The sequence below is a fragment of the Crinia signifera genome, chromosome 1 (assembly GCF_055691185.1).
Source record: "Crinia signifera chromosome 1, ASM5569118v1, whole genome shotgun sequence".
Taxonomy (NCBI): Eukaryota; Metazoa; Chordata; class Amphibia; order Anura; family Myobatrachidae; genus Crinia; species Crinia signifera.
Genome location: NC_139217.1, coordinates 173,618,788 through 173,644,359, shown reverse-complemented (window position 1 = coordinate 173,644,359; position 25,572 = coordinate 173,618,788). Strand labels below are relative to the sequence as shown.

General features: G+C 44.6%; 1 protein-coding gene across 2 annotated transcripts in view; it reads right to left on the bottom strand.

The window, feature by feature from the left end:
• The window catches only part of RBPMS (RNA binding protein, mRNA processing factor), a 223,384-nt gene that overhangs the window by 110,358 nt on the left and 87,454 nt on the right, over positions 1–25,572 (bottom strand). For both annotated transcript variants that reach the window (XM_083177449.1, XM_083177439.1), the window contains exons 2-4: positions 23,998–24,075; positions 20,117–20,155; positions 11,893–11,955 (exon numbers count right to left, since the gene is read on the bottom strand). In XM_083177449.1, the coding sequence (XP_083033575.1) occupies positions 11,893–11,955; positions 20,117–20,155; positions 23,998–24,075 (180 nt within the window). The remainder of the gene's footprint in view (positions 1–11,892; positions 11,956–20,116; positions 20,156–23,997; positions 24,076–25,572) is intronic.

Genomic DNA, 25,572 nt, shown 5'->3' with positions numbered 1-25,572 from the left:
TTGTTATGGTGGTACGGGATACAGGCGCTATATGTTTTAGCGGTAAGCCGTACCACCCCATATCGCCACACTTGCACCCCTGCAAGTGTAGTTTACCTCTACACTGTTTAAAGGGAAATGTGAACTTTGTTTATGACAAATTATACTTGATAGACTCCAGTCTTGGGCCCCCTATGTGTCTGGGCTCGGTACTGGAGTCCTGGCATTCACCCATCAATGTATCACGGCTGGAAAAAGTTGGAGAACCACTGATCTAGACAACAATATTTAATGCTGGTAGAAGATTTTCTGGTACTTATGTATTATCTGGGCTCCCATGTTAAATGCACCCCATTTTTTCATACCCCTACTATCCAACTACGCATGGAGTTGATTTTATATAGTGTGGTGAGCGCAGCAAGCCACCGTGCCCGAAGGGTGGAGAGCGCAGCGAGCCCCGCGAGGGGACGCAGGCTCATAAGAAAAACGGGAGCCCAGATATTACATAAGTACCGATTTTCTATTATGGCAATAAACAGTTGAAAAAAATATATCTAAAATTGCACATACAGGTCGAGTCTCCTGTATCTGTAGATCTGTTATCCGAAATATTCCAAAAACCGTGGGTATTTTTTAATATCTTTTGGGTTTTTATGTTCCCCCCCTGCCCCTTTTTTCATACTTACCATGTCCACGGCGGCCTTCAGGATCTTCTTCAGCGTCTTCAGAGGTGTCAGGAGTGCATTGACACCACCGGCGCGCCCGAGAACTTGTCCAATGCGCTTCTGGGACCACTGAAGAGGATCCTGAAGGCCTCCGTGGACGTTGGGGGGGGCACAGTGGATGTCGTGGGACCATCAGGGAACCTCCAGGGGTCCAGGAAAGTATTAAAAACCAAAACTATTCCAAAAACCATAATTATCCCTTATCCAAAATTCTCGTGGTCCCGAGCACGGGATACTCGACTTGTATCTCTCTCTCTCTCTCTCTCTCTCTCTCTAAATATATATATATATATATATATATATATATATATATAAAAAGAGAGCTAGAGAGAGCGAGAGAGATACAAGTCGAGTATCCCTTATAGAGAGGTTTCTGCCCTCCCTGAGCTCGCCTATACAGTATATATATATATATGCTACAGTATTAAGGGGTCCTCCATGGAGGGATCACCGGTGAAGGCACCGGTTCAATTGAACTTTATTGTGAGTGTGCTGCCATATTGGGACTGTGCTTGGATCTCCAGCAATCTACATCCGGTTTTTCAATAGATTGTATGATGTTACTCGGATTCCCGGCTTGAAAGTTCAGTCTTTTTGACCTTGAAAGTTGTGAATTCATTTTGGCGGTCTCATACCCTATTTTTAATTTATTGTGCTGTATTGGCAATAAATGTATATTTTTTTATACAGTCTACGACTGGGAAACTCAGTTTTCGCTGTTTCAAACTGTATGAAAATCTTTCTACCAAGAAAGCAAAATGTTCTGTTTCAAACTTGCTGGATATGGAGAGAGGGAGCTGTGCAGACAGAAATTGGAGGTACTGTAGGAGCAGATAGGGACTAAGCCATCATTTTTATGGACTTTTAACAACTTAGTAGTTTTTTTTGTTATAAATAGACTGCATATTCTTCAAACATACTAATGCCAAGAGTTATGGTCTTTTAGATCTAGTGTCTCGGTCTACAATCAAATGGTTGACAACTAATGGTTGACAGGGTCAAAAGTCTGACAGTCAAAAAGGTCGACAAAGGTTGATATGAATTTTGCATAATTTTTTAGTGTCTATGTCGAAATAGGTCAGCGTGGACACCGAGTAAGTGTACCGGATCCCCTCGCATTGCTTGCTGCACTCGTGTCATTCTTTCGGCATGGTACCTAATCTAACTCTAAGCCCACGAGGATCGTCAAGTATGAACAAGTCTGTTTTTGTGTACCACTTCCTCTCACATGCGCTCACCGTGCTTTGGGCACACTATTATAATCTAACTATGCCCACGTGGAAGGTAAAGTTGGTGAAGACTATTTTTCTTTGGATTGATTGCTAATTTAAACCTGATTCCTTCCTCCGGCAGTAACCATAATGGCAGGCATGTCCAAACTATGGCCCTCCAGCTGTTGTGAAACTAAAAGTCCCATCATGCCTTGCTATAGTTTTGCTATTAGGGAATGCTAAAACTATGGCAAGGCATGCTGGGGAGTGTAGTTTCACAACAGCTGGAGAGCTATAGTTTGAACATGCCTGCAGTATGGTAATATGACAATTGGGAACGTGCTCTTACACTATTGAGATGGACCCTTGATTCAGTGCAGGTGTTATTACCAAAATTATCTGTGAAGTTCCTGGAAAGATTCAGTTACAGATGAAGCCCCGTGGCTACCAAGCTTCCCCCAGGTCCCCGCCGCCTCCCCCGCCACTGGTCCCCCTCGCCGTCCGACCATCCCCCTAACCCTGGCCGTCTCTCTGAAGTGGAGATGGGCAGGAAGACGCTGCCCAGCCACCATGATACTGGGACACGCGTGAGACGCGCGTGCGTCAAAGTCCCCATCCGCCGGCGCTCGCCAGATTGAAAGAGGCCGGATCCGTCTGTAACTTTTCATTGTATTTGTTTTTAATATTTCAGTAATTTTTATTAAAAAATTTGCTTTACACATTCACTTGTGCTTCATAATTATTTTTATTCAGCGCTGCTTATTACAATTTTTTAATAAATTTTCTTTGTGGCTATTGACCGCAACCCTGATGTTGGTGGGTGCGGAGTTAATGGTTAAAGGGGGTTATTCTGGTTGATTTGCAAGGCTGAGAATTTGCAGCCTTGCAAGTCCCTCAGGCGCCGCCCTGTAAATTTCGATACGCACCTCCCCCCCCCTTGCATGCCGCGTTCGTACGCATGGGCTGTGAATGGATGTTTAACATATACATCCATTCCCAGGCTGTGAGGGAACACCCACATTATTCGATGGTCAAAAACTATCGAATGATGTGGAAGGCACACGCAAATCTAAGGTTACTCTGAGGTAACCTTAGATGTGCGTGGGCATTCAGAAGGAAGTGGGCGGGAAGCTGACATCCGGTGATGTCAGCTGCCCACCCTCGGCACTCACGTCACTGGGCGATTCCATGTGAACACCCAGTGTTTTCTTGGTAATGCCCTTGAAACACTGGGCGTTCACATGGGCATTACTATCCATCATGACCCCATGCCCCATGTGCACCCGGAAAAAAGTCTGTTCGCCATGGCCGCACGCACCCAATGTATGCACATGCGCAGAAATGCAGCTGCGCATGTGCATATGCCAAACATTGGTCCCCGTGCGAACATATGGTCCTTGCGAACGGACCAGAATAACCAACAAAGAATAGAAAATATTGTGCTTATAGTCAGACTACAAGTATAAGAAAGGGTGTCTGGGCAAATTGCATGCCACACTTGTGGAACAACAGCGACATAAAGGCGATGCAACTACATAATGGCCTACTGGCCCCAGTAAACAAAATATTAAAATAACCTGTTGCTTTAAAAAAGGTTTTGTCCAAGGAGTTTTGGTTTTCCTCCCACTATTCCATTTCTAGAAATATTACACACTGTATATAAAAGTCAGTACAGTAAATATTCCCTGATTTTGCAAAGTGTCTGGAACTGGAATTGTACAGATAATAACACCTGCTTAGCAATTTACATTTAACAATGTTTCCAGATAATAATCATTTTGTTATCATTATTTTAATTTCAGATGATCTCCCTTCTTTACAAATCAGCTCTCATCAGTGTACCACGTGGGTAGGGAACAAACCCTAAGAAAGGAATACCAGCTTTAAGTGCAGGGGACATTTTCCCACCCTAGACATTTTAGCCACTAGAATAGTGAACGGAGCTGTCCAATGAATTGCTGTATTGAATACACTCTCCCTTATTCATTTTAAATCTCCTATTCAGTGTCTGTTTGGAGCACAGAAAGAGCTCATCCCCACTTCACCATTGTGATGAATGCGGTCTCCTAGAACAGTGTCGTAGAGGATGAAGGAATCTACATATAGAACTTTGAAGCAGCAGCAAAGCTACAGGAAATCCCAGCATACACTATAAGGAAAAATGTCTGACCACCGGCATCTCCATACCACTTAAAAGTGCTTTAACTGTTTCTACTACTCCTGACACTACTCTGTTTATAGATACTTCTAAAAGATCTGGTGTTTAGCAAGTATTGCACAATCACTAATAGCATATGCAGCTTCAGATTGTCTTCTGAACATAAGAAAGGCTGGAGGCACATAAGATAGTGGAGAGTGCATTGTCCGGAAAGAAAAACATAGGAAACCATCTCTGTTTAACTTACAGGGCCTTTCCCAAGAGAGAAGTCCAGTGTCCAAGATCCCCCTCCAACACACACATACACATTTCCCCAACTAAGCACCAACAAAATTCACTTTAAATTTTTTTTTAGACTCTGCTATTCAATAGAACATTAATAATGCTTTCAGACCGCAAATGCAGGGTCGCACCGGGACTTTTAAATGGTTCAGTCCCGGTTAGATCCTGTATATGTGGTCGGTTCAGATCGCAGCAGCGAACCGGCAATATTGCCAGTTCGCTGATGTCATGAGGGGGTGCGGTGGAGCATCATCATCGGCGGGGGAGGAGGCAGTGCTTAGAGCTGGCACTGCTCCAAGCGCTGCCTCCTCCATAGTGTGAAAGGGAAACGGGTCGCTCAACCATTTTAACCCGTTCACACTGCAGAGCAACATGGCAACGAACTGGTAAGAACGCTTTTTACCCGGTTTGGATTGCAGTGTTGCAACCAGTTAGCTGTAATCGGTAACCCCTTTCATAACGCACTAATTACCGGCTCCAACCAGCAAGAAACCGGCTTGTACCCGGTAATTAGCTGCAATGTGACAGAGGTATCAGTGAGAGATTTTGGGAGAGTTTTTCCATTTTTGTTTAAAGTGGCAATCATTGGAATGGCAAAATCAACCTGGTTTTGCAGTTTAAATGATTGCCGCTTTAAAAAAAATTGGAGAAAATCTCCCAAAATCTCTCACTTTCATATTCTCACACCCTATTACATTTGTCCCATAGTATATTTGTTTCATACATCCATCACAGAGAAAAAGAGGAGGAAGTGTGGCCTGCGCCATCTTAACAGTATTGTAGACCCTGGGCAAAGCAATGCACTGGGGCCCCTACACACCCACTAATAGAATTTTTTTAAACAAATCATAGCATGCCCCTCCTGCATTCCTGCACCATATCTCCACTTACATCTATAGAGTGAATGGCTGTCAGCACTCTGACTGATGTATAGATCCAGCCACCCACCAATCAGCATGCTGACAGCCATTCACTGTCTGGATAGAATGCTGCCTGGTGCTCTCATATTCTCTACTGCCTCCCAAGAATCTCAGGACACAAATGCTCACAGCCCAATCTGCCCATGGTTGAAGGCCCCTAGAATTGGGGGGCCCTTGGGCAGCTTCCCATTAAGTTGGCACTGAGTGTGGTCATTTCTTACTATGCAACTTATCCAGACTAGAACAGCAGTCAGATTGCAGATACCTAATAATGTGCTTAAATCAAATCAATTTTTGTCTATGATCTCACTAATGGGGGGATCTCTGATTTTTATTTCAGGCAGCAGATAAGTGAATGGTGACTGAAAGAATCATATAACAATATACCAAAATAAAGTGAAGAAATGTCCCAAGGCGCTACCAGTCCCTGCAACCCAAACCTAAATGGAGTACCACTATGCAATCCTCACTCGTAGATATTCCAGAACAAAGACAGATATGTAGGCGCTGAACTTGTTTGTCTCCGAATTCAATACATTTTCTCGTGGTATTGGAAAATGTAAATAAAAATAAATAAATTGTGTAAGTGACACAATAAACAGTAAAAGTGATAGGGAGGAGTTCCAAAACTCATACCAAAACTCACAGTGAGGTGGGAGTGAACAAGTGTATAAAGGTATCTTTAATCTTTACGGGGTCACCCGTGTAGGTAACATGCGACAACGTACCAATTAGATAATGTTGATCTCCAGATATCAAGTGCGTACCGTACTCACTATGGTGACAGGAGCATTAAAGCATATCAAGGTTTCTATAATGGGATGTGTTACATATAGTGCCCATTCAAGACACGTTACTAAATAAGTGATATTGACACACTATCATCCAAAAATAGATTTAGCAGTACCGTTTATCAATGGTCTGTACCGGCTAAATACCTCAGTACCGATTGTACCGGTTTTTAGCTGTGACCTGTGATGTCTTTTATGTGTTCTGGGTGTCATCACAAGTCACAGGACAATTTCAGCCAATCGCCAGTAAGAGGTTTCCCAATGCAGTGGGGAGCCCATAGCAAGGCTTGGAAGGCTTCAGCTGCGTTTCCAGTTAAGTATTTTGGTCTAGAGACTTATGATAGCCGCGTCTGACTGCTGCACCGCTGCCCCTTCGGTCTAGCACACTCACACGGCTGTCCCTGGTACATCTAGCTGCCCCGCAACCCATCGCCTGCATGGAGAGGTAAGGGACAAAATGCCCAGTACACATCTGGGAAAGGGACTAGTGGCCATGCCCACTTTACCAGTGGCCACATACCTTTCCGAATGTGTACTGGTTTCTGCCGTTCAGATGTTGGAGGGTATGCCACTGGTTACCACTCTTATTAAAAGATACATTGTTAAAGCGTTTCTGCTTGTTAGATTTTCATTGCAGCACTTGGTGCTACATCTATTGTAGCAAATTGTATTTTGATGATGTCCAGTGGCCAGATCATATTGGGTGCAATACAATTGTATTATTATAATAAGGATTGCATGCATGGGTCTAGCCATGCATGCTGTAAAGGAACTGTACTATAACCATGGTCAGGGTACAGGTCATGTTGGGTGGCTGCTGTGCCCTATATTTGTATAGAATGAAAGACCTGCTGTAATTGTATTTTCTTTATGTGATGATGGAGAGTGCAGTATGCAAGATCAGCTAAGAAACAAATCTTTACCAGCAAAGGTCCCTGGAAATTCATCTATAATGTTGGCAAGAACAATATGTGTTCTGGAAAATGACTTTTAGAGAAAGATACACCAACACACACATTACCCAAACCCATAAGCCTGTCAGGGCCACATACAGGCCTGCTTGAAAAGAAACTAAATCTTTTTTTAATGAGGTCAGTGATCATTTTAATGACACTGGCAGTCTAAAGTTATATTTTCAGTATTTAATGTGATTATGTGAAATAGGATGTGACAACATAGAAGTAAATCCTTAACCACACACATCCAACTAAGAATAAATATTTATGCCTATAGTACTATCATGTAGATTAATTGTATAGGTCTCAAAGCAATATACTGATGATGATGATGATGATGATTATTGTTAATTAGTATCTGCGTAATTCCATTGGACTCTGCTATGGGGAAGTATAACACATTGCAATGAAGAGGTAAATAAAGAGCATACTTTAAGTTTAACAGCATAATCTACAGTATGTATATATTTGTGGATGGTGTCTGTCTAGTGCAAGTGCAATGGACATAACTCCATGCACTCCAGTGTACCCTGCTGACAGCTACCAGCACTCACGGAGCAGGATTCTTAAAAGCACCAAAGGGAGGAAGAAGCTGCGGGGAACTGAAGAGAACAACCCGACTGCTGTTGCAGCGAGATGTTTTCTGCAGCATTGGGAGAGCGACAGTGATTCCCCTTTCCTAGGGCTTCCTTAACAGCAATGAAGGCCCTGGGCAAAATATTGCACTGGGGCCCCAAACCACCTATTCATGGGAACCAATAAAAGAAAATCATACACTGACACTCTTTTAATCGCATTGCGTCTCTCCATATGCTTCTACACAGTGAATAGCTGTCAGCACTCACAGCTTTTTTACATGTATTCCGAACCCGATCACCACGCTTCGGGCTCGCTGCACTCACCACACTTTATAAAATCAACCCCACGCCGATGTAGATAGTGGTGGTATGAAAAGGTCGGAAGGACGCGTTCCGCGTCCACGCGCTGTGCTCGCTACGCTTCCGGGTGACGTGGATAGTAGGGGTGTGCTAAATCGCATTGCATGGCATCGACGTGGATAGTGGGGGGGTGCTAAATCGCATCGCACGCGATAAAATCGCATGCGATCGCATGTGATTTGCATGCAATGCGATCCGCGGCCAGGAGTGCAGTGAAGTCCCATTGCATCGCATGCAATGCGATCTCTACGCCGGCGTACGTAGGCAAATTGGGCGCCCTGATAATACAGAAGTACCTTTTAAACTAATAGCATATTACTGTCTGGGCACTGTTTATCGCTCCACCAAATTGAAAGACAACTATTTTACATATTGCTTGTTCAAAATAATAAGCTGACATTAAGAGGCTACAAAAATTACTATTGCCTCAAATAAATCCCACAACTTTTGGTACTGTATAAACAGAGTCATTCTCCGCTTTCCGGACAATGAACTCTCTTTCACCGTTTCAACTTGATCTGACTTTACATATCTTTGTGGTTATCATGTTTCAGCAAATGGTAATAAAGCAGTAATTTATCTGTTCTTAGCAGTAACCTCAGATGCTGAGATTGGAAAACTACAAAAATGTGTGCATGGTACCAATCACCAAATACCAGATATTTTGTCAGACCAAGGGGATTATTCTGGTTGATTCAAGAGGCTGCAAATTCGCAGCCTTGCGAGTCCACCAAACCCTGCCTTGCGAATGGTGGTCTGGCTGCCACCCAATCGCAAGGCCGATTCCCTCGCAGGGTTTGTGAATGGATGTTACACAGTAATACCCATTTGCAGCCTAGTGGGATCCACCCACATCATTCAATGGTCGGAGACCATCGAATGATGGTGAAGGTGCACTCATATAAAAGTGACTCTCGAGTCACTTACATATGCGTGGATGCACTGGAGGAAGTGGGCGGGCAGCTGACATCCAGCGATGTCAGCTGTCGGCCCCCAGCACCAGTGTCATGAGCACCCACGTCACCAGCTTGAGCAATACAGCCAGGTTCCAGCTGGACACGCACGGTCCGGAATTGGCAAACGGATCCCCGGGGCTGTCTACCCGCAGCATCAGGGACACCTACAGCAATCGGGAAAAATTATACAGACACACTCTTCAGCCGGCGAGTGAGTGAAAGGACACTGTCACTGCTCCCCGCCAGCACAGGACGAACTCAGCCACAGACGGGCTGCAAGACAGTGGTAACTATATGAGATCTAAACAGTTCTCCGGTGGCATTATTTGATACCACTGTGCACCTAAGGTAACAGACAGAGATATATATATATATAGATCTTTTTTTTATGGGATCCATACTCCTGTTATTTAGAAAAATATCACAATATATCCTATATTTATTCTTATCTAGTGTCTTCAATTTATGGAGTAATTGGAATACTGGAGACCTTTTTTTGGGGGACGCTATCCGGCAGGCAATGCTTTTTTTAATTTACTTAATGCAGATTAAATGCCAGAGTTAACTACTGACCAGATTGTGGTTTCTTTTTAAATTTTATTTTTTCAATTAGTAATTTATTATTCAATTATTGTCTTTACTATATGTGTTTTTTTATTTTTTTATTAAATAAATGTAAATTCATATTTTCGATCTTGAGCGCTTCCTAAAATACGGTACTCTTTACCTAGAAGGGCGCCAGCGATTGAAATCGCGGGCGTCGGGGGTAAAAATCGCGGTCATCGCGGTAATCGCGGGCATCGCGGGTAAATCGGGATGCCCGCGATGACCGCGATGACCGCGATTTTCCCATAGGGAACAATGTTAAAAAGGCTGATTGACCGCGATTTTACTGTTAAATGCCTCAATGGACCCGATTTGGCCATAGGAATCAATGTTAAATGGGCCACAGAGCCCAAATAGGCACAATTAACCCTTAAATGTCCCCCCCAATTTTTAACGCCACCCCACGATCCACGCCAACCCGAAGCGTGGCGAGCGCAGCGAGCCCGCGAGGGGCGGCGGTACGCGTCCTCCGACCTTTTCATGCCCTACTATCCACTAGGGCGTGGAGTGAGAATAGAATAGTGTGGCGAGCGCAGCGAGCCACCGAGCCCGAAGCGTGGCGAGCGCAGCGAGCCCCGCGAGGGGACGCGGATACCTTCACAGGTAGACGCGTCCCCTCGCGGGCTTCACAGGTGTCGGCGTCGCCACGGACACCTGTGAAGCCCGCGAGGGGACGCGTATAACTGTGAAGGTATCCGCGTCCCCTCGCGGGGCTCGCTGCGCTCGCCACGCTTCGGGCTCGGTGGCTCGCTGCGCTCGCCACACTATTATATTCTCACTCCACGCCCTAGTGGATAGTAGGGCATGAAAAGGTCGGAGGACGCGTACCGCTGCGCTCGCCACGCTTCGGGTTGGCGTGGATCGTGGGGTGGCGTTAAAAATTTGGGGGGACATTTAAGGGTTAATGGGCTCTGTGGCCCATTTAACATTGATTCCTATGGCCAAATCGGGTCCATTGAGCCATTTAACAGTAAAATCGGGTCCATCGGGCCTTTTAACATTGATTCCTATGGTAAATCGGGAGCATCGCGTCGCGGGCATCGCGGGTACATTTATGGCCGGCCGCGACGCGACCGACACGATTTCCATGTTTAACATGGGTTTCAATGGGAAATCGCGGGCATCGCGTCGGTCGCGTCGCGGCCATACATAAATGTACCGTGACGGGCGCCCAACTAAGTAAAGAGTACCTAAAATACTTATATATTTACTTTCACCTTGAGCTGTGACAGTTTTTACGTTCACTTCGGGCTGTGACAGTTTTTATCCCACATGCTCTACGCCTCACCCCCAGTCCCATCTGCTCCTACTGCTAATCTCTGTCTTCAGAGCTCTCTCCATATCCAGCAACTTTGAAACAGATCTGTCTCTGCAAAAATTGCTTTCACTTTCTATTATGTCATTCGGTTTGTTGAGTGGCCTTTAGTTGTCAGTGGCGGTACTTCACTTCATTGAGGTGAGTAGTTAGCCTTTTATATATACTAATTATACCCCATTTCAGACCACAAATACCGGGTAGTACCCAGGACATGTGCCATCCCAGGAGCAACCCGGCATTTGCGTTCTGAAAGCTTCAATAAGCCTGGTCATGACGTCACATGGTGGCTGAGTGGTGGTGGTGCATCATTGGGGGGCAGGGGAGGAGGCAGTGCTTGGAGCTGACAGCTCTGCCTCCTCCATACTGTGAATGGGACCAGGTCGCTCGACCCAGGTTATCCATTCACACTGCACCTTGACCTTGGTCAGAACTGCTTGAAATCCAGGGTTGTTTGACCCGGGGTGAGGCTTTCACACTGCACCTTGACCCAGGTTCAAGTAAGGACACAGAATTAACCCGGTCTGAGAATGCGATCCCAGCAAGGGCTACGGGCTGCTATGAATATTCATGGCAGCCCAATGGATCTACTAGTGCAATGTGAGGTGCACATGAACGCTACTCGCATCACAAGCTAAGGAAAATTCACACATTCGATGTGCCACTTTTCATGCGATCCGTCGCAGCAATGTGAAGGAATCGCATAAAAAGAGGCCTTAACTTTCCTATGGTGCGCTTAACTATGTGGGATATCCTTAGACATCATTAATATGTGGGATAGCCTTATACAGCTACAGGGCCAGATGTACTAAGCTTGAAAATCGATAAAATGGAAAGTGATAAACCACCAACCAATCAGCTCCTAAATGGCATGTCACGGTCTGTGTTTGAAAAATGAAGGGTAGGAGCTGATGGCAGTTTATCCATCTCCATTTTTATCACTTTTCAAGGCTTGCCCTTAATGTGTGGATTACCCTTATACAGCTTTTATATGTGAAATATCCTTATACAGTTTTAATATGTTGGATTTCCTTACAGGTTATAGTTTTACTTACATTTAATGCATTCTTAGCAGCTTCTGCTTCTGATCTGCTATCAAAACTCACAAAACCAACTGGCTGTGGGTTAGAAGAAAAAGTAACATTAGAAAGAAGAAAAACTTTATTTGTAGTGAGAGATACAAAGAATACACAATATTACATAACAGCTCAATAAGGCTCAATGCCCTTATTCAGATCTGATCGCAGTAGAAATTTGTTCTCAAAATGGGCAAAACAATATGCACTGCAGGTGGGGCAGATGTAACATGTGCAGAGAGAGTTACATTTAGGTGGGGTGTGTTGAAACTGAAATCTTAATTGCAGTGTAAAATAAAACAGCCAGTATGTACCCTGCACAGAAACAAAATAACTCACATAAATCTAACTCTCTCTATACATGTTACATCTGCCCCACCTGCAGTGCACATGGTTTTGCCCATTTTGAGAACACATTTCTACTGCGATCAGATCTGAATAAGGGCCAATGTGTATCAGTTCTGCTCATGAGCCTAATTCATACCTGATTGCTGGGCTGCTAATTTGAGCCCAGTGATATACACCGCCCGCCAGAGTAAAATCCCGCCCCGTGCAGGCCTGAAAATTCCTTAGCAGAGCTTGCGAAAATATTGCAGGCCTGCGGTTAGCTGCAAATCCATTCGCTAGCTGCTCACCAGCTAATGATTCCCACTGTGTGCAGTCTGCGCGTAGCCCAGGACTTACTTGGCAGCTGCGATAGAAACAGACTGATCGGGGCCAGAGCTGACTTAACACGATTTCACCTCAAATGCCTGGGAACCTCTGCGTTTTCCTTTACACTCCCAGAAAACATCCGGTTACCACCCACAAATGCCGGATTCCTGTCAATCAACTTGCGAATGGCCATCGATCAGAAAAGTAGCACGATTTTATCCCAGGATGGCCTCGTGTTTGGGATACTATGGATCGTATGAATAAGCAGGCTATCAATAATCGCCTGGCCTGCAAATTTTCAGCTGTGCAATCAGGTCTGAATTAGGTCCTATGTGTGGTAGTGCTGCTTATTGTCTCCTATTTGTTTCCCAACAGCATATGAAGATTCATGGCCACATACTGATCTGTGTAACTACTCCACACAATTAGTTTTGCATATATACCTGAAATGTGCCTAGATGCATCCTCATATACTATGGGCCTGATTCTGGTTCACTTGCAAAAGCAAATTCTCTCTCTAATGGACAAACCATGTGCACTGCAGATGGGGCAGATGTAACATGTGCAGAGAGAGTTAAGGCCTGGACAAGTCCGACCTAATTTGCATGTCTGTGGGAACCTCCCACATCTTTCGGTGGTCACAGACCATTGAAAGATGTGGAAGGTGCATGCATATGTAAGGTTGCTTCGAGCAAGCTTACATATGCATGGACGCTCGGGGGGAAGTGAGCGGGCAGCTGACATCCAGTGATGTCAGCTGCCCCCCCCCCCCCCAATTAGCATGAGAGTGCCAAGGGTTCTCATGGGAACGCCCATGAAACGCTGGGCGTTCCCATATGCTAATGGACCGCTTCGACACCCCCTGCCCAGCATTCGCAATGTTGGGTGTTCGCCGTGGCTGCAAACACCAAGTGCATGCAGATGTGCAGAAATGTACATGCGCAAACACAAACCATAGTTCACGTGAGAACGCACGTGTCAGGCTGAATGGACCTGAATAATGTCCTATGTGTACAGTTAGGTGTAAATTTACTAAAGCTTCAAAAATTTGCCCATAGCAACCAATGAGATTCTATCATTTCTCCATTGCATACTAAAAAATCATAGTCAGAATGCAGTTGCTATGGGCAACATCACCTGTTTTAAGTTTTAGACGCTTTAGTAAATTTAACGGCTCATTAAAACACAGATATATAAGTGCTGCATATCAATTTTATCAGTGCAGTCTAGTGAAGATATTTTGTCATATCCAATTGCAAATAAAATGCACATTAGAGTAAAAAAAAAGACTTGGCTCAGTCATACCAGGCCTTTTGCACCACATGGAGTATTGGGGATAGGTGTATGAGGAGACATTTGTAGTGGGAACAATACCAAATGTAGCATTAAAATCCAAACTGTTGAACTTTAGAAACATTTCATTACCTCAACTTTTACATTGAAAACTGATTTATCTGAGTCACTAACATCACAAAATAGCAATCACGCTGTGTTTTGTACGGGGTTGTATATACTGCAGTCAGTAATGTTTTCAGATTATGTTTGGCTACCGTATCATGGGTTAATACCATCGTATTTACATAGGCTGAGGAAGCATAACGTGTAAAACATCTTCCACTAGAATTTCTATATTGACATTTTAGCAATGTAAGCCAATATACTGACTCACCGATTGGAAACTTGGCTACAACTACATTCCAGACAATCCTGATCCAGCCAGGTCTCATCACTAATTTATAAATGTGATCCCTTGGTACTTTTCTGATTCATCCAGAGACCAATATGATGTAATAGGATCATAATTGAAATAAATACATGATTGAGCTGCATATGCTTTTTTGATCAGCTTAAACATGTACTTTATCAAGAAGCATAATTGTGCAGCGAAATTGAATATCGCATGAAGAGCTTGTGCAGGCCAAGAACATTATTAGAAAATCTTTCAGTACCTGGTATTTCGTTCAGGGAGCTTATAATTAATACTGGATGACTATTAGTGAACTGTCTGAAGGCACACAAGCTTTCAGTAGCCTATACTAGGGGTACAAGTCAGTTGCTTGGACTAATAGGCAAAGCTGGGGTACTTTGTGTAAAGTCTTTCCCATTGTCGTGAGGCCAAGAGAAAAGCAGTGGTCACAATTTGAGGGCGGATGAGCCAATATAAAATACTTCTACTCACATATAAAGCTATTAACCATACTGCACCAGCATACAACTCTTTACTTGGGTGCCGGATGGCGCTCCGACATTGGGGATCCCGACAGTGAGTATCCCAACATCAGGATCCCGACTGCCGGAGCTCCGACAAGGGGGATCCCGACTCACAGGGGCTATTCTCCCTTGTGGGGGTCCACGACCCTCATGGAGGGAGAATAGGATCTGTGGCGAGCCACCGGGCCTACAGTGTGGCGAGTGCAGCGAGCCCACAAGGGACTTCTTTGCGCTAGTCACTAGATAGTGACTGTCGGGATCCCCACTGTCGGAGCCCCATACCACACCCTCTTTACTTATCTCTAAATATCTCCCAATTCTACCACTCTGCACTGCGCAAGATCTGCGTCCCACCCTAAGGAATGCCCTTCCACACACAATACAATTATTAGCCTCTAAACTTTGGAGAATTCCCTGAAAACTCACCTTTTCAGGCAAGCCTATCATATTAAAGTAAAACACGCATAACCTTCTGATGCACTTATATATTATATAGCTTCCCTTCTGGATTTGCAATATGGTGGGACTCAGGGAAGAGTATTTGGATCCGCACAGACTTGACTCATCAATTAGAACATCTCAAGAAAAACATCTGTAACATGGTGGGACTGCTGTCAGTGCCAAAATTATCATTAGGCACGCAAGGGGCATGTGCCTAGGGGGCTGCACATGTTTGGGGGCGGCACTTGGATGCTTGTGATCGTACTGTCAGTCTGAAATGTACCAGAAACTGCAAAATATCCACTGTACTGTACCATATTCCATCTTGAATAATAATAATAATAATAATAAATAATAATAAAATTTCAGTTAGTGGCTTTTTTATTAATCCATTAAATTGGCTATTATCAAATAAGGGTTTATAAGCAATCAATTTAGACTTAGTTAAACCCCCTCGAGCGATTATTTATAGACTGCAAATGTGTGAGACCCTCCTGAAATAAAATCCTGCTAACTTTTTTTTATCACTGGCCATTCGCATGTTGATTGACAGGAAGATGGTGACTGTGGTTGGCAATGTCCGTTTTCTGTGAATATCAGTATAAATGCAGGCATGCTTAGGGGTTTGAGGGAAATTTGTGCAGAGTAAAGGCGATTTGGTCCAATTTCGTCCGATTGCGACCAATCAGCCCGTTAAATCGGACCAAATCGCCTCTTCCTGACATGCCGTCGGGTCTGATGCCCGGACCCGTGCGCATCGGACCCGACAGGTGGTCGGACCGGCATCCGGCACCCAAGTAAAGAGTTGTATGCTGGTGCAGGGAGCTGCAAAATCGTGCCCCAGCGATCAGAACTGAATAACTCCTATCAGAAATATACTGAAATTGTGTTTAATCCATATTCAGAAAAATATTAGTTAGGTTTTATAGCCAAAAATACTATATAAAAGTAGAATTATTGCTAATAAATAATAAAAGAACATTAAAACATGGTTTAAAGCATTGTATCTATTATTTTTCATTTTTTTCTATGTTTGCCATGTATATTATTACGTAGTTGGTAATGAATATTAATGGGGTTTTCTTAGTAGGTGACTCCCAAAGTTTTCGCTATGACAGCTGGTAAAAAAAGCTACATGCAGCGTTTGTGTCAAAAGAGCTCATAACAGGCCTAAATAAACCATTTTGTGCTTCCTTCCTGTATCTGTCAAACAAGTGATTAACCAGCTGTTGAAAAACAGTCTGTATACTATGTAGACCTACTTCAAGCTTTAATTTTCCTTCTCACAAGAAAACTTAAAGATTTTATTTTCTAACTGACCAAAAGACTGATCCCTTCTTGTCGGTGTCACTTCCAATAAAAGTACAGTAGCATTATTGACACAATGGGGAGAATTTAATTGGGTGCTCAGGCTCAATTTTGGATTACCTCAGGTGTGCCCCCGCAGTATCTAATTTTGAAAAAGTGTTGGTGGGCTTTAAAGCAGTGCAGTGCAGTGCGTAAAAAAAAATACTTCTCCAGAGGGTCTCCCTCCATCTTGCTACTAGTCTCCAAAATGTACTTTGATTTTTTATTTTATGCTAAACAGCTACTGGGTACATCTGTAACTGGCACTACTGGGGAAATAAGATGTAACTGGCCCTAAATATGTGCAATGACCTCATTACTTGACATCCAAAGTCAGTGCCTGTGATTGTACACAAACTTTGGTTCATGTTTTAAAACCTTGTTTCATGCACAAATAAAATATATTTGTGTGTATTTCATGTGTTTGATGGGTTTATACAACATAAATGCAAGATACCTCAAGATACATCATTCAAATATTAAAACATTCCAAACTACAGAATAATCTGTTCTCCAAAATTCTTCTGGTCCCGAGCATTTGGATAAGGGATACACAACCTGTATTATGTTTTTATAGACTCATGAACAACTCAAATTGTACTATTATAATTTTTGGTCTACATGAAACATTGGGCCTTATTCTGGTTGGTTCGGACGGATGCGTATTTGCGGACAGGAACCGAGTGTTCTTAGCCCCGCCTTCCGTACGGATCGCTCACACCGTCCGAATGTGGTAAGACGACGACCGAACGGACTTCGAGTAGATTTTTCATGTGAACACCTCCTCCATGTATGGGAACCTCCCCCATCATTCGATGGTCGCCGACCATCGAATGCTGGACCGAATGGTCAGGCAGCACCGAGTGCTCCAGACCACTTGGGCATTTCTCCGTGCAAAAGCAGGGATATGGGTGGGCAGCTGGCATCCGTCTATGTCATATGTCCGCCCCCCACACGTGCGTCACGGCTGCATTACCATACTTACGCCCAGCGTTTTCATGGGAACACGCATGAAACGCGGGGCGTATGCATATGTTAATGAGGCCAAACAGCACTTAACACCCCTCTACACCACCTGCTCGGATTGTACAGAATTCACGCCGTATTCGGACGTGCGCTGTGTTCACACATATGCAGATTCGCCTCTGCACATGCGCAAACACCAACCATCGGCTGTCCATACGCATTCGGAGCCATCCGAACAAACCAGAATAAGGCCCATTGTGTAAGAAAGGAAGTACAGTACTATTTGAGACAGTCCTAGTCATACTTGCCTCATAAAATCTTAGGTAGCGCTCCCAGGTGCCCAGAATAGTGGGAACGTCTACCAGAACCATCTGCAACCGCCTACTTGCCTAGTGAACTGGTTGATCCCGATGGCCAGAGGGAAGGGTGTTCTGCTGTAGGCGGATTACTGTAAGAGCATGTTTGTGTAATTGCAAATAGATGCAGACCTGCATGACTTGGCCATATCAACTGCAGGTGCCTGAGGATAGGCGCAAATGCACGCTGATGCTGCTGCTGCTGATGACGGTGCTGTATTGTCTGATCGCAGATTCACCTGATAAGTGTGTTTGTCTCATGCTTATGCTCGTATCTTTACACTATTTGTGCATGGTTATTTTATACAAGAAAGGGAAAGATCTAAATGCTAAGGTGAATTTCTTCTTCTGACACATGGGTGCATGTGTCAGTAGCGCACGCAGGGGGGGTTTCTGAGTACCCAGAAACCCCCCCAGGAGTCTAAGGGACCTAGTCTGAAAGCTGAGGGTCCCCTTATTCCATGGGTATAAGAATTTTAAAAATCGGCCCTTGGGAACTGGCGATATCTGACTTCAAAACAGTGGTCCCCATCCAAGCCTGTTAATTGCTCTTCCCAGTCAGATATTTCAGGTTATGTCTGACTTAGAGTTTTTCTGAGGGTATATTCCAAAAGCTGGGACTCTCTCCCTTTGAGGGACACTAGAAGCTTGTCTCTACTGTTTCCAGAACCAGAGATATCAGCCTTCCAGCAGCTGGTTACTGCTCCAGCTCCACACACCTGTTATGTAGTTTTATATACTCATTGGCAGATTGCTCTGCCTCCTGAATTCTGATCCCCTAGTCCCCAGTACCTTTTGATAGGTGGGATTCTCTAGTTTTTAATTCCATTAAAATCTAAGAAATCTATTTCTGGGAACTGTAAATATCTGCAGTCAAGCAAACTGTCCTCCCACCAGAAAATTATGAATAATAAGCCCACTCCACTATACACCCCTCCTCTGCATATTAAACATCCTCTACCACCCAGGAAGTTATGTATCAGGGCCCCTTCATTCAGCCCAATACCCCCTTCTCCCACCCCATCTCCCACCATCTGTGCAGTAAAGGGGTAATTAGTGGAAATTACTGATCCAGGCCCTACATGCTGAGCGGTTGATATAATACCCCCTACCACCCGGGGGACATCAAAGCTTCCCCCCCCCCCCCCTACCGCTGGAGGATCAGTGTGTGTGTGTGTGTGTGTATATATTATTATTATTATTATTTATATACATTTGGTCTATCTATAATACTTTAACTGACCCGGCATAAACTGGGTCCATCTCCGTGCTTTGCTCCGGCCCTCTGGAAACCCCCTTCTGAAAATCCTGCGTTTGCCACTGTGTGTATCAAACATATTTAACACAACCCTGACCATAAGGTACTGGTGTGACCTACACCCATCTTGTGATTTGTACAACATTGCTTATACCAACAATTGTGTTCTTATAGTGGCCACATTTTACCATCTGGAAATACATATGACTGCAAATACTTTCATCAGCAATGTCTTGGGTAGGGGAGTGGATCATTAGGTAGACCACAGGAAGGTCGACATGCTAAAGGTCAACCACTAAAGGTCAACAGGACTTAGGATGACATAATCAAAAGGTCGACATGGCTTTAGGTCAACAGGGTCATTAGGTCGACGCATGAATTATGTCAACACGGGGAAGGTCGACATGGGGTTTCACTTTTTTTGTTGTCCCAAATGTCGACACAGTCAACATGGACCAGTGTCCATGTTGACTGTGTCGACATCTGGGACAGCTTGCTGCACTTACCACTGTTTGGGCACGGTGCCTCGCTGTGCTCGGCACGCTATTCTATTCTCTCTCTACGCCCGAGTGGATGGTAGGGCATGAAATACCGCCTGTCGGCACACGTTGGCAAAAAAAGTGAAAAACCTCTGTCAACCTTTTGACTGTCGACCTTCCCTATTTCGGCCTAATGCATGTGTCGACCTAATGACCATGTCAACCTTAAGCCATGTCGACCTTTTGAGTGTGTCGACCCAAGGCCTGTCCACTTTAAGTAGTCGACCTAATGCATGTCGACTTTTTGTATGTCGACCTAGTCACTGTATTCCCTGGGTAGTAAGACTGAGGCTGTTACATTGCTGTTATATCACCAGTCCTTCAACAAGCAGTTAGGCACAGTCACAACCACTGTGGTCACGAAGCTGCTACCATAGCTGATCCCCCAACAGTACTGCTGCAATTACTAACACAATCTGAGATGTTCTTACCTGCTTTGATGTGAGCTTTATTAAAGAGCCTTCATAACCCTGAAAAATAATATAGAAAACACAAGTCAAGTCAGTTTCTGAGCACCACAACCATTTGAAAACATTACAGGATTTTTCAATAAGTGTACCTTGAGCTGTTCTCAAGTGTGCCCCCAGTGCTACACATCAGTTTCCAGCCACCACCAATTCACTGGTCTCTTGTTTTCAAATGTATTTAATTTTTGTTACCTGTGGGGACCAGTGTGATTGGTTTTTCTGAATTAATTGTGAACTGCACAAGCAGTCAGGAGTATTGTCAGTGGAAGGCCAGATCATCTTATCAGTTCCAAAACCAAGTGTGACAAGGTGTAAGGCAGTGGTTCCCAAACTCTTTCTGTCCAAAGGGTTTCCATGACTTTTTCAAGGGACCCTAAAGCTAAAATAATTAATTTGGGTAATTAGGTGGCATGTGCGAAAATTTCACATGTGCCGAGCAAAACTGGTCATCTTAAGGGGCACTGAAATGGGGGACGCTAGATCGCTCAGAACGCTTCAGCAAGATCACTCAGCACATAGGCCCTTATTCTGATCTGTGCGGATATTCCCGCATTCTTACGGAGCGGTCCGCACGCCACGGTGTTTTGCCGCATGCGGCCATCGTCCGTAGAAACGCCCACGTGTCCTCCGCATTCGGACGGACTCACTCTTTAAGAACAGGGCGTGTTTACGGACGACATACAAACCATGCGTGTGCGGGAGAAACACTCCGATTCGGCACGGTATTACAGAGTATTACAGAGTATGCTCGGGAATACCGCATCCGAACGGGAGCCAAGCGGTGCTACCGCACGTAAGCGGAGGATTTACGCCAAACAACCCACTATGAAGTATCTTCTGCAAGACATCACATGACCCACTTATTCAATTACCTATCCTCATAAAAAACTGCTTATTTGGAATTGGAATCAATTAGATTCCAATATATCCTTACAAGCATGCCTAACACATGCATAGCACACATTAACCCTTACAGCAATTGAAGTGCAATGGTTTCAATTAAAGCACTGACAAGCGTCCTATTAGTGAGTAATGAGTAAAGGAGTAGATTGTTATTGGGTTCAGGTGTTAATGGTTGTAGTCATTAGGCGTACGTTCGCCTACCGCATGAACGAGTGGTGTCCGCAAAGCAATAGTACACTTGTGGACACCGCACATTTCAGCCCTTTTTGCTCGCGTGCATTCGGAGTGGTTTCCGAATGTACGCCCCCCAACATAAGTGTACTCCCCCGTGTCCGCCCATGTTTCCGCCCCGTTTTGCCCACTTTGAAACTACGCCCATGTGTCATTCCGCATGACGCCCATAATACGCCCCTATTTCCCGACTGATTGCGGTGACCAGTTTTGGACGGGCTTTGTCCGAACTGGTACCGAGTCAAGGCGTGGCACATGCGCGTAGCGTTCTCCACGCATGCGCAGACGCCGTAAAGACGCGATCCGTAAGAACGCGGTAAAGTCCGCATCAATCAGAATAAGGGCCATAGGGATGTGTCAGTGCTGTGTGCTGAGCAATCTGTCAGAGCCAGTGTTGTCTTGTGAGAACACTGGCCCTGACCGATTAATATCCAGCATGGATATTGGATATTACTCAACAGGCGATAGCAACACGCGGGGCCACGCATCGCTATGGCCCCTACACACATAGCGATGTCCCCACCCTTGCATCTCTATGTCCCTTCCTTTGCACCTATTCCTCCACTGCATCTCTCCATCCCCCGTCATCCCTACACCTCTCCGTCCCCCCATCACAGCTACACCTCACTGTTTCCCATAATGTTAAAGTATAAAGCGTAAAAAAATAATAATCCCCAAACCTGCAAGGTGATGGCCAGGGAGAGCAGCAGTCAATGGTCGGGTGTACAGTGAAGTGATGGCCAGATCGGGCAGCAGTCAATGGTCGGGTGTACAGTGAAGTGATGGCCAGATCGGGCAGCAGTCAATGGTCGGGTGTATGGTGAGGTGATGGCCAAGGCGGGCGTCTATCGATGGTTGGCCGGGCGGCAGGGCCATGGATGGGCAGGCAATGGCCGATGGCTGGGTCCTGTCTCCTTCCCTGCAGCCTGCGTTCCAGGCAATCCTGACACAGACTGCAGGTTAACATATCACAGAAGCCAGCCATCACAGCCTGTGCTGGCTCTGCAGAGCTGCTGGCTGTGACAGCTTCGCCCTTTCCAGGTAAAAATCACATATAGCACAATCCCCCCAGCTCCCTACTATGCAACAGTGTCAGGAGACAGTTGCCTGCTGTGCACACTCCTGCAGTCCTCACCATCTGAACCCAGACACAGGTAAGTGCCTCCCTCCCCCTGTGGCCGGCTGACTCCGACTCATCCTGCATGCAAACCCCCCACCCCCTCCCGACACTCACTCCTCGCACCAGCCTGAATAAAAATCTGGTGATGTATTGGAGAAAATGAGAATCAAACACACACACCCCACCGCCTAAATCCCTTCGCTACAATGCGAGCACAATGTGTGCGCTTACACATCCGCTCACATGCGTCCGCACAGAAGGAGAAATCATTTGATGGTTACTCACCATCAAATGATTTCTTCTCTGTTACGTTTCTCATGGACATTTCCCGACGAATTCAGGGCAGGTGCTGACGTCATGTGACATCATTAGCCCGCCCCTAGCAGGCAGGTGCATGCCTGCATTCACAGGTGTCCGCCCAGCGTTTATATGGGCGCACCCCCTGCCTGTCACTCAATTTGATACCATCGGTAACGATATTGGATCGTTGCCAACATTGTTCCGTCTGTAGTAACTTTAAGAGATGAGTGTGAAGGCTACTGCACATGCGTAGGTCTCTAGGAATATTACGCCCATGCTGCATTCCTGGGGGACCTCTATTGCACATGCGCAAATCACCGGAAAATGGTCACGGTGGCCATTTTCCCAGAGATTTTTGCAGCTGGGCAGACAGCGCCGGATCGATGAAGAGGTGAGTATAATTAAATAGGTGCAGGTAATGCGGTGTGTGGACTCCCTTGACCTAAGAACCAGTGTGCACCACACACCTTGCACCCATTATAGACACACCAGTGCCTAAAAGGTACATATTATGACTCAAAAACCTTCTTCTTTCTCTTAATTTGATTTTGATTGATTTTACATAGCAAAGCCTATTTACCAAATACATTTTGCAACAGTGGGGCAGATGTATTAAGCTTTAACAAGAGATAAATCCAAGGGTGATAAGGAGAGATAAACGTCCAGCCAATCACCTGCTAACTGCCATGTTACAGCCTGTGTTTGAAAAAAGTCAGTAAAGAGCTGATTGGCTGGACGTTTATCTCTATCGCCCTTGGATTTATCTCTTGTTAAGGCTTAATACATCTGCCCCAGTATTACTTTTATTGGTACTTCTGTATTAGCAGGGCGCCCACTAAGCAAATTGCTTAGCGGGCGATTCTGCGCAAGAAAATCGCATAAAGATTGCACCACACTGCAAAATCACATGTGATTTTATAGGGTGAGATGCCATTGACTTTGCTATACATTTGTATGAGAAGCAATGAGATTTAGGCACCCACTCACTATCCACGCCACCCCGAAGCGTGGCGAGCGGCGGCGGAACGCATCCTCCCGACCTTTTCATACCCCCACTATCCACGTCGGTGTGGATAGCAGTGAATAAATTACATAGGAAAATCGCATCGCACGCAAAAAAAATCGCATGCGATGCGATTTTCCTACGGTGCCGTACATATGCTAATTGGGTGCCCTGATAATACATAAGTACCCTTTTATTTATGTTACATTTTTTATTATTACATTAATCTGACTGTGGTAATGTTTGATTAATGTTTCTGTATAATCAACCAGACAGTAAGTACTGTACCTTAAATGGTCTGAATAATAAGTACAGCTCGCGAGGTTTGATATCTAAAGGCAATCCACTAACAAATAGTGTCCTCACCTGAAAATAACAGAAGAAACAATTGATAATTAACAAAAGCATCTCAAGAATCATATAACAAATAATGTTGAGCATGCATGAATATATTGCATACAAAGACATTCTAACACTTAGAATAAAAGACACATAAAACATAAAACTATAACTATAATGAAATGAAAACATTCACCTGTGTTGCAAAATGCATATCTTGTACTTTGTATTAGGGATGGCCATCAATGTGTTTACCTTTGCAGCACCCATCGATGGTTGCTTGCACCCGTAGATGGTTGCTAACTATACAATGGATGGCCATTAATGGTTTCATCAACCAATGGTCATCCCTTTTCTTTCACTGTCTGGTCCGTAGGCCAATCAGAACCTGGGGGCATGGTTTCATGGGTGTTGTGGGGGTATTTATACTCCGTGTACGGTAACCTTGTAGAGAAAAAAAAGATCACTGATTTGAACTCATCGATGGTCGATGACCTTCCCTACTTTGTATCTACTAAGTTCGGAGCAGAGGCATATTGGTTGTTAAGAAGTAGTTGTCCACCACAGAAATAAAGACTATTGTATTTACAAAGCAGTATGATAGTGTGGCGATGTCTGAGAAAGTCAAAGCTTCATTACCACTTTAAAAGCATAAAAAAGCTTAGCAAAATAGAAGCTGTCTAAGTGCATGTGAGTCAATAATATTCTTGTGAAGACCTAAACTTTTACAATTTGAGCAAATTTTACCCGATTCTGACGCATTGTACTGATAAATCAGGTGAAAAGTGTCAAATCGTATGTGCCTAACCTCCAGAGCCGATCCGCTGCACTAATTATTTGTCAGATCCCTTGCTGGTATTCCATATGATACATCATATGCAAAAGCAACGCAAATGTTGCATCGTCTGCAATCTTGCCACCCCAAGATTGGGGATCACATAAAAAGGAGACATGTAGGCCTCACATAAGTGTATGGGCACCATTAGAGATTTTTAATCCAGCACTGAGGACCTTTAATGGAAGGCTGATTACAACTTATAGCACATAGAAAGCATTATGCGTGTTTGGGAAAACAATCTAATAAAAAACTATAAAAAGACACACTGGCCACATGGCTGAAACAAAGCCACCCTTGTTTTCTCATTTCCCTGTGTAGCTTAGCACGCAGGAAAACATGAATGTCACCCGTACTAATGATTTCACTGGCTAATAGTTTTAAAAGTACAGGTACTAGTGAAAAAAAAACTCCCAATCATTATTGGGAACTGGGAAAATGCAGCCACAAACTGGCCACAAAAATACATTCAGACACATATCATAACTTACATGCAACTTTCAAAATAACATATATGCAGGGCACATGTATGCCATCATCAGCAGCAGCAGCAGCATCGTCATCATCACCGTGACGTGCACCAGACAGGGTCAAAAGTAGGACTGTATACCCAGTGACTACACCCAATACGCAAGTCTCTGGGGTTGGCAAAATATCTGCCCCGCAGGCCGTACATTTGTCTGGCAGTG